At 34.0% G+C, this 10,767-nt stretch overlaps 1 protein-coding gene across 6 annotated transcripts in view; it reads right to left on the bottom strand.

The window, feature by feature from the left end:
* Nucleotides 1-381: 381 nt before the first annotated feature.
* Ythdc1 (YTH domain containing 1) overlaps nucleotides 382-10,767 on the bottom strand; it is a 33,314-nt gene continuing 22,928 nt past the window's right edge. For 4 of the 6 annotated variants that reach the window (XM_021210262.2, XM_029545123.1, XM_021210264.2 and 1 more), the window contains 8 exons: nucleotides 9,894-9,978; nucleotides 8,629-8,795; nucleotides 6,113-6,195; nucleotides 5,038-5,074; nucleotides 4,902-4,941; nucleotides 4,743-4,805; nucleotides 3,168-3,302; nucleotides 382-1,361 (listed from right to left, as the gene is read on the bottom strand). In XM_021210262.2, the coding sequence (XP_021065921.1) occupies nucleotides 1,137-1,361; nucleotides 3,168-3,302; nucleotides 4,743-4,805; nucleotides 4,902-4,941; nucleotides 5,038-5,074; nucleotides 6,113-6,195; nucleotides 8,629-8,795; nucleotides 9,894-9,978 (835 nt within the window). In that variant the 3' untranslated portion in view covers nucleotides 382-1,136. Of the gene's footprint in view, nucleotides 1,362-3,167; nucleotides 3,303-4,742; nucleotides 4,806-4,901; nucleotides 4,966-5,037; nucleotides 5,075-6,112; nucleotides 6,196-8,628; nucleotides 8,796-9,893; nucleotides 9,979-10,767 lie in introns of all 6 variants that reach the window. The other 2 variants (XM_029545122.1, XM_021210263.2) reach the window with 1 other exon arrangement.

Here is a 10,767-nt window from a genome sequence, read left to right as displayed (position 1 = left end):
AAAAAAGAAAACTGCCAAAATTCACAGTCCCAAAGTTTAGACAGTCAATTTCATACAGACTGAACTTCAGGTTCAAATCAAGAAATTAAAATGCAAAAAAGGAAAAAAGAAACCACTTTTTATCAACTTTTTCTTATGTGGTTAGAGGATTGTTACAAGGATTGGCAGAAATGTGAAAAAAAGAAAAGAGAAAACTGTATAAAAAAATTCAGACATACACGATGAAAACAAATAAACAAAAAAACCCTAAAATATGGTGGATCCAAAATATCAGATGTATAAATACAAACTAAATTATCAACATAATGCCACTCCATGGGATTTTATATAGGAAAGAATGTATTGACATGCTTATGCAATCAGACAAGGAAATTCAGCAAGTTAGTGTCAATCTTTATCAATTTATTTCATACAAAACAGTAGCAATGTAGAATGTGGGGTTATCTTCTGCTGCCACACACGCAAAACATTCCAAGCCAATGTACAGTTTAAAAGGGAGGCTAAACAATAGCATTAACCATGCTACTGAACATAGGAACTTTTTATTTTAAAAAGATTAAAAATTAGATAGCAATGTCTTCTTAATATTGCTCTCATCATTGAAGACTTAAAAAAAAGAAAAGTGACTTTATAGGTTTAAAAAAAAAAGGAGGAAAGAGGAAAAACCGAGGCTGCTACAACACTGCCATATAGTCAAACCATTATACTTCCATATTTGCATACTTGATAGCAGCATTATTTTTACGAACCGTGAGCAGCTACCTATAGAAACACAAAGCGAAATTCTATGGCAGTTATTGACCAAGGTCCAAAAGAAGGAAAACAAACAAACAAAATAACTCTAGGATGAATACACTGTAAAAAGAACATTTATGGAGAATGAATCAATATCTACATTCTTGGACTGTTCCATTCTGCCCCAGTAAGAGAGTCAACTCAACTGTCAACTGTGCATTTTTTGGCGGATCTGAGTTTTCCAGTTCTTATTCTACTGCATGCTTGGAACAAAGGTGATAATAAATCCTTCTACACAATGAGCTTTAAGTAGACAGCTGAAAATAAATTTACTACTTGTAAACACACACAAAAAAAATACAATATTTTCTTTATCTTCAGTTAGTGCTTCCAAAAGCACATTATCTTCGATAACGACCTCTCTCCCCTCGGTCTCTGTCCCGATCACATATTCTTTCTCTCTCTCTTTCTCGATCACGACCTCTGTCTCGCTCTCTATCTCTTCTGTTATCTCTAGGGCGGTCTCGCTCTCGCTCCCGATCTCTTTCTCGAGGTCTACTTCTCCGACCACTGACAACAGCTTGCGTGCGGCGAAGGAAATCATCAACCCTCATATCATAGTCATGCTAGGAAAAAGGAGAAAACAGATCAGCAAAGCAAAACTTTATATGAAAGTTAAAAACCCTTACGTGTACTCCTGTAATTTCCTATTCCACTTGAAGACTTTCCATTTGATTCCTTAGTAAGATATAATAAACAGCTCAGTCATAACCATCCTTGTTCACTCACTCCCATCCCTACAACACACTAGCAACTACACTAAATACCATCCTTTGTGCAACACACCTTTTCATGTCCTGCCATTCTACAAAACAAAACAGCAAACTGTGAAACTAGGAAATCATAGGCTCAAAAATTTCTTACATATTATTATTGTTAATAGTAATTTAAGAAATTCAAAAAAATTTCAGAAATCTGGCGAACTACAGGAAACTGTACTTTTGAGCCATAAGAAATTATATTTCAGAAAGACTGGAAACCTATCCCACATAAAGCAACACTGCATTTTAAAGGATGAAGAGAAAGCAGGGTAAGGCACAAGCATGAAGGAGATGCAAGACAACGTGGAGGCCATGTCTAAGCTAGATGCCTGCCTGCTCTACCTTTCAGGTCATCTTTTCTGAGTGTGGTGCATTTTCAAAAGTCAGCTTAAATGTATATAAAACAAGATTCAGAACACATTCCCCACTATCATTCATTTTTAGTAAAATGTTAATATATTATAAACATGGACTGCATGTTTTAACTAATAAAGGCCCATAAAATATAATTTGTTTGCAAGAGAAAGTAAACTGCACTATTCTTGGATTGACTTCCTTTTTCAAATATTGCTACCAGTTTCGTTTTCTTTCATAAATGCATCAATAGCATTTATAAACAAATTTATGTAAGGCATCTCTATGTACTTTTTACTTTAGGTAAATCTTTCTACCTTATGTAAGCCATAAATTTTGACAAAAATTCTGTCACTTTTCACTCTAGCAGTATTAGAATCACTAAACTGGTTTACAGAATGTTAAAAAGATTTACTTTAATGAACTTTCTTGAGTTAAAAAATAAGCCACAAAAATTCTCAAAAAAAGGATATGAAATTACTGTTTTGACCAACTCTTTGTAATATGTATATTCTTCATCTTTAACGTTAAACTACCAAAGTTACCTAACTTCAATGTGTATGGGCATACCATCCCATCAAGTACCATTTACATGAAAAAATACATTTTAGCAGAAAATTAGTCTTAATCAAACAGCCCTACACTTCTGAAAGCGCAGAAACTGCAAAACATTCATCCATTCTACCTTGAAGTGGTCATAAAGAGAGTTGTCATTATGGACAATCAGAACCAATTACTAAAAGGGAATGATTATTCTGTATTTAATATTTTGATGTTGGCTCCATAGTATTACTAGAGCCTTCTCAAGGACAGATGAAGCTAGTTGCTTGGTTACTAGTTTTAAATAACTTCGCAAAAAATACATGATTTAGAAGTTACCTTAAAATTTACCATCTTAGAAAATTTAGAGATTTGGAAAAAATTATGGCAGCAATTTTGAATTGCATCGCTAATAACAACTAAGATCCAAGCATAAGAATATCCTGTATATTTCTACAATGCCTATATATGTACAAATGTGTATATATATGTATATACAAACACACACAGTAGTTCAACTTAAGAAATTTGAAATACAAATTTATATACTCCATAAGGACATGATAGGCTACTTTTAATAAAAACAAGTGAAGAATTAATATTGAGTCTGCAGTAAGACTACAAATGGTTCATCAAAATCTAGTATGTGCCCATATGCAAATTACCTACAGAAATTCTAAGTAGTTCCCTCACACCTCTGCCTTCTTGTGCACTTACTACTCGTTTATCTCTGTATCTTGCTTCATGTGGTACCGGATGGTGTCCTGAGTAAGGGGGGTGGGCTTGAGGAGGTGGGGCATGGTGCTGGTAGTAAGGATGGTGTGGAGGTTGTTCTATTCCCGGGTAAGGAGGCTAAAAAAGAAAGATCATCTACATAAAAATCTACCAAATATCCTTGTTAACAAATCCATTCTTAGAACTTCTATTCCAAAATTACACCAATCCCAAACAGTTTCTCCACTACTATTTCAAATGAATTGAAATCATTAAGGCTTCCCAAAATGGCCTTTTTGTTAAAAGCAAAATATGAATAAAGACATACTCTAATATTTCTACCTTGTTACTTGTATTATTTAAATTCTAAAATAAAAAACACATGGTGCTTATTAAAACCAAAGCACGTTTTTAAGCACCTTACATCTAGCATAATATAGCAAATTTATATTAACCCTAAATTATAGAAAAGAAAGCCAAGAGATTAGGCAACTAGCCTAGCCTACCATCACACTACAGAAAGGGTCATAAAAGAAGTATACATACAGCTGAGATACAATTGCAGTACCCTGGGCTCCGGAATCAGATTCTCATAAATCTCCAAAATAAAGTCTAAGAGCTAATGTAACTTTAAAACTGTCAATATAGGGGCTGGTAAGATGGCTCAACAGGCTAAAAACACCTACTGCCAGGCATGATGGCCTGAGTTCCATCCAAGGACCCATACATCTGTGTATGGCATGCCTATGTCCACAAAAACACCAATAATTAAAGTAATTTTAAGATGCCATTATAAAATTAAGAAAGGGCATATGATAGATTATTTTAGTGTCAAGCTAATCTTAATATTTCGGATTCAAAGATTTTCAAAATTAACTTATATGTACAAGATACCATAAAACCATGCCTGATATGAAGCCAAAGAAAGGTAAGAGGTCATCTAACAGCATTTAAAAGTAAAATGAGGAAGTACTTCAACTACAAAATTTTACTTCTTAGAAACTGTTTCCAGGTAGCCTTATCGTCTCAAAATATACTCTCAAAATAAACTATAATATCAAATGTCCTTTAAAATAGAAGATTAAATCTCAGATTTGTCTTATTTTAAATGAATTCTCTATCACATCAAGTACAATTAGAAACCACATTTAATGAAATTATCTTCTACACAACCCTACTAAGTTAACATTTTACTGGAAGCTAAACTCTATGATATGAACATAACTGTTCATTTATCAACATATATGCAAAACAAGCATCCTTCCTTGCACACTCATCTCTCAGATATGCCAAAGAATATATGAATGGTCAGTAAATTCTATGAACAGAATAAACAGATGTTATCATAGAACTTGGTCAAAGTGTTAGAGAAAGATGGGAGAATAAATCTAAACACCCAGGGAAGAACTTAATACTATTACCATGGCACGCTTTACATACTTATCAATATAAACTATATTCTTGTTTTATCTCTTAGTGGACAGGTATCACATTCTGAGTAAGTATTTAAAATATTAGACACTGCAAAATGAAGTGAGAGTAATATAAAACAGATGAAAAAAATAGAGCAATACAAACCATTCCTTGCCAAGGAGGTGGTGGTCCCATGTTATGAAATTCCCTCACATAATCATTGTAGGACTAAAATAGAAGATGACATTGTCAACAATATCAAAATTGGGGAAATTAAAAAAAAAATCAGACCCTATCTTTAATTATGTAAAATTTAATGCTTACCCCATTTAAAAACACATCTCGACGAACTCCTGAAAATCGTCTGTTGGGAATAAGATTTGTGAAACTAAATTCAGGTAATTCATAAACTAGTTCCAAGAATGTAATTCAAAGCTAAGCAAGAGTGAACCCAACTTACCTGTCAACTTCCTGGTATCGGGGATCCTTTAAATACCCTGTTCAAACATCAAGCATTTTAATAAATCAAACTTTATGTTTTTACTAGGGCATTATAATTAAACCTTCCTTACCCTTGTTTCACCTCTTCCCAGGAATATACTTTAAAGGATGTTATCATTCAACTACTACAGAGATTTTCACATGTATCCTCTGTCTGAAGGACAGAGAACTAACTTGAGTGTACATGTGAACTTGCTTGAGGACACTGCAGCAGAATGGCCTTTAAAGAATGTTTCACCTTGAGAGCTTACAGCTAAAGCTAAGTTTTAAACAATGAAGACTCCAAAGGACAAAATTTGCAAAAATGAGTATGTATGTGTGTGTGTGTGTGTGTGTGTGTGTGTGTGTATATATATATATATATATATATATATATATATATATATATATATATATATATTCTAAGAATCAAGTAACAAAACAAGTATCTACTCCACCCTCCAGTTTCCTTTAGAGAGGGTCCAGCAAACTAATATACAAAAATGTCTGACTGGCTCTATTACTAGGCAAAGTATTTGTCTAAATGGAACACAATTGCCTCCCATAGAAAAAAAATGTACTTCTGTAAACCACTGTCCATGACTGCAATTTAAACATACCCCTTCTTTAATCCCAATGAACAACACTCTAACTTAAAACTTTTACACTTGGATAACAAGCCAAGTGTTTAACATCACTCTCCAAAATGATATCAAGTTTATTTTTTTTAAAGGCCTAATTTCTGTTTTGATTTCCAATTAATGCTGCATATGACAGGAAACACTATGTATCATAAGGAACAGAAAGCACATCAAAATTGTTTTCCTACATCTTACACATGTACAGATCAACTTCCATTTTTTGCAAAGACAGCAATTTCAAGTAATTATGACTCAATGAAGTGGATTGAACAATCTAAACATGGTAGGGAAGAACTACTAATTAGAACTAGTAAGGATTTCCTAAGGTAAAGTAGTCTCTTTTAAACCTACTGAAAGTTTTTGTTGTTTTAATCATTTTAAGTCAAATAATCTTCAGGATTATAAAATATTAACCTGGTCTCTGGTGAAACTCAGGGGGATAGTCAATCCTTGGTTTCTTTCTGCTGTTATGAATATCATAATCTTCTGGTCGACGCCTACACAAATTAGACACATTAGAAATTAAACCAAAAACAGCTGGTAAAACAAACAGCAAAGCAAGAGTTTGACAGAGATGAGTACAAAGAATAGCCCAGGGCGTCCTAAAAGAAACCGCCATTAATTTTTGGTGAACAACTTAAAAGTTCTTAAATTTTAATTCCTCAAAGTCAAACCTTACACATACTGCTGGAGTAGATCTCTCTGTAATCTCACACTAAAAGACAACCTCAAGAATTATCTAATTCAACCCTGTAAAACACATTTTAGTAGTCTAAACATATATGAGCAGTTCTTTAACAAGTCAAAGTTTCCCAAATGTCACCATTCAGGTAACAACAGAAGGAAAACCACACCAGCAATTATGCAATAGTTAGGTCTGAAATGTATATAGATACTGTAAGTTTAGATTCAATCTAAACAAATCTAAATAAACAAGGTTAAGAAGTCTTAAATGATCCCTCTGCTTTACACAAAACTAGTATTCATATTATACAGAAAGTTTTAAATTTAATAAAGCTATGTAACAGGAAGTTTTAAAAATGTTACTTGAAAAACTAGCATCTCAGTAACATTACTTTCTTTAATACATTAGTAATTAAGGTAATTTTTCCAGAGACAATGACTTTTAAAACGGCTCTCATGAATTGTTATGTAGTAAGTTTTAACAGAGTTCATAACACTAGCTCAAACTTTAAAAGGTGCTGTTAATTTGCTGAGGGCTGTTCTTCATTGTCTTTCATAAACCTTGATAACTAGTATAGCAATACAACATAAAATACACTTTACTTAGCATTTAATAAGAGCTAGACAAAACAAAAAGTTCCAAAACATTTAGGAATTAAACATAATCCTTTTACTATTAGTTTCAAATATATAGTATATAATAACCAAACATCAATAATTTTTCAGCTCTCTAAATATTGAATGTTCTCATTAACTTTTGCACCAAACCACTCAAACTGCAGTTAAATCCAGCAAGCCAAGTACCACCCACCCCAACAGAATAAAAACAGTTGCATCTACAATAAATAATACTAAGAAAATTAAAAACTGGTTTATAAAATAAACATACCGCTTTCTTGTAGTTTGGGGAGTGCATTTACGACCGGTATAAAACATGATAGTAACAGTTCATATAGTAGTCCAACTACTGACTGTAAGCCACATACATAAATGGAGGCCCTGGCAGGCTTGAGAGGTGTAGTGGTGTTATAAGTATAGTTTGCAGTCCATTGCAAAACTGAGGAAAAACTTCACTTGTATTTACTGTATTGCACTGGAAACCTCTTAGCTTAAACTTGAAAAGACATCTTGGTGATCAGTCCTTTTAGGCCAAAAGTAAGGGGCTCTGCCAGGTTTCCTACCTACTCGACAAAGTCCTTTTTAAGCTCAAAGAAATGGGACTCCTGTTGGATTATCTGTACCTACCACAGGTTGTTTCCAGCAAAAAGGAAACTTAACCAAAGGTTTCATCCCATCAACCACACATCCAATAGTCTTTAGCAGAATACTTTAGATTAGCTGTATGCAAATCTATACAGGGGAAGGTGTTGGGTAGAAGGGCTTAAATCAGTTCTTTTCAAAGACTTCTCTCCAATTCTGTAACAAGTTAAACCCCCTTTTTCTGGAAAATGCTGTTTAGTTCATAAGGTAGTGATCAATAACCATGGCGATCCTCTAAAAAACACTTTAAGTCCACAGGTACTGCCAGCATCTGGAAAAGTTGTAAACAGACACAGCAACAGCCCTTCGTTTTGGTTTGTTGCCGGGTCTCCCAGGGCCACTTGATCCCCTTTGGAAAGAACCTATTGTTTTCAGAAGCTCAGCAGGATGTGTGAATTCACTGGGCACATGTTACAGAATATGTGGCAATGGGGTTTACACATCACGGTGACAAAATTGGAAACAGTCCCAATAATGCTCCTCTTGAATATGAAATAACTTAAAACATTTTATCCTCTAAGTGAGGCGTCATCTTCTCAAAAAATATTAGTGATCCTTTATAAAAGTCCCATATGTGGTAAGGCTTATCCAGAGACACACCTGAAAGAAAGGGCTTTATAAAATATTAACAATTTTTGCAAATAATGACTTCCTCCTCTTCCTCCTTTCTAGCCTGTTCTTAGCAACAAAATGCCTACCTCATTTCACTTGCTGTATTATTAGAGTACTATCTAGTCTAAACTGGTCATCACTTGTTAGTAAATTATTTTTTCTGCATTAGGAAAGATCCCCATTTTCCTCTTGAAAAAAATGAGACCAAGGTGACCATGTGAAATCCTCAATGAAGCCACAAACTAGTCCATGCAGCTTGATTTGAGGATTTTCTCTTTCTTCTTTACCGCAGGACAAACTTTTGACGAATCACATTCCTCCATCATGTTATCCCGATACATGTGCCTATTATCAGTCCAAAGAACGTTTCTAACCTTCCCACATCCCGGACTGGTTCTCGACGGGATGGACGTCCTCTTGATCGAGGCTGAGAATGCATTCTTCTCTTGTGACGCATTTTATGAATGAGCTGATACAAGTCAATACTTTCATCAGGGGGAAAGAGAAGACAAAGCTGGGTTCCACATTCAAGTTCAATTTCCTGGAATATTAAAACAGCAATTAATCATGTACAAAACAAAACACTGACTTCAAAGACTTTTTCCCAAGGAGCTAAAATAAACCAGATTCTAATAAACTTACAGGTTTACAAAAACCACTGCAAAGTGCTTCATGTATCTGAAGAGTAGAAACTACAAGTGAAGCCGCTTAAAACTCATATTCTATTCCATTCTATCCAAAAACGATTTGCATAAAATATAAAAATGTAAGTCGTCTTAAAAAGAAAGATTATGTCAGAGTCAGAACTGAATACCTACAGAGACAGACTAGCCTACAAGCTTAGACAAAGTTGTTACTTTTAAATATCAACATTTAACTTACAAGAAATAGAAATAATATGAATTAACTGTTGGCATCAAACCACATAAGGGAACTATAAGAATGAAAAGTATGGGTTTAAGTCACTACACACATAAAATTTAATTTGCAGACTTTAAAATATATGTATGTGTAAGTGTATATATGTGTTTTCAGAGGGCAACTTTCTATTTAGAAAGAAAAATAAAAAAATCAGACATACTAGTGACAATCCTAAAACTATTACTATAAAACTTTAGGAATTGGAGTTCTTGCTTCATCAGCACATATACTAAAATCAGAATGATACATACAATAGTATGTCCCATGCAAAAGGAAAATGCAGATTTATGTTCTATATATTAAATTTTTATAATGAAAAACTACAAAACTAGGCCACTTCTCACCTTCACTTCAGTTTATTAGTGCAAATACCATTTACCCGAGTATCAATATTAATAAATATCTTCCTAGGCAGTCACAACCATAGGAATCAGCAATTTCCCAAAATATTCTGGTTTTCACAATTCATATTTTTCAGACAAATTTGAAAGTATCTTCTTTGTTTTGTTTTGTTTTGTTTTTTGAGACAGGGTTTGTGTAGCCCTGGCTGTCCTGGAACTCACTCTGTAGACCAGGCTGGCCTCGAACTCAGAAATCTGCCTGCCTCTGCCTCCCAAGTACTGGGATTAAAGGCATGCACCACCATGCCTGGCTGAAAGTATCTTTTAATAAAGGTCTATACAACAGCTGATTAACATTCATTAAAGATTAAACAAACCTGTCCATCGCGTCCAATCTTTACTGGCTTATGTTCATTCCAGGGATTGGTAAGATGAGCTGACTTAGTAAAGGGTAATTCACGCCTAGATTTGAAACAGCATAACGTATATTACTTTGTAAAATCTTTTAAGGATGTACACTTCAGTACAGTATAAATATATCAACAGTGAACATGACAAAAATATAAAGAAACACTTATAGTGGTAGGGTATATAATCCTCTACAGAGAGCCCTTTCAAAACCTAGCTATCTCCAAAAAAACTAATAAAAGTATTCCTTAACTTAAAAAGAATTACACTTTTTGTGAACCACAGAGTTGAAAATAATTTTAAGTCACAAATATATTTACTACATTGCTTACCAAAGGCATACTATGGAGCACAGATTACTCATAAAATGTCACAAGCACATGTCAGCTAAAAGGAAAAACTAAAATTGGAAAGCAGCACCACTAAGACCTCAATTACCTGGCTATAACGAGTATCAAACTAATGAAGCCACATCACAAATAAATTACCCAAACGATAGTCAAGGTTGGTGAAATAAATGGTACACGACTACATCCTGCTTTTTCAGAAGTAGCTTCATTAATAACTGGTTTTGCTCAATACATATTTTTTCTAGCAACTTCATCAATTCAAAACATTCAAAGAACTAAAATCCCACAGCCAACAAAATATACACATAGATTTAATCACCAGAAGTATAAAGGCAGAGTAAGAATACCCAATATCCGGAGGCAGAGGCAGGCGGATTACTGAGTTCAAGGCCAGCCTGGTCTACAGAGTGAGTTCCAGGACAGCCAAGGCTACACAGAGAAACCCTGCCTTGAAAACCCAAAAAAAAAAAAAAAAAAAAAAAAAAAAAAAAAA

The sequence above is a fragment of the Mus pahari genome, chromosome 13 (assembly GCF_900095145.1).
Source record: "Mus pahari chromosome 13, PAHARI_EIJ_v1.1, whole genome shotgun sequence".
Lineage (NCBI taxonomy): Eukaryota > Metazoa > Chordata > Mammalia > Rodentia > Muridae > Mus > Mus pahari.
Note: the sequence above shows the minus strand (reverse complement) of the source record. Positions and strands in the feature narration are given on the sequence as shown.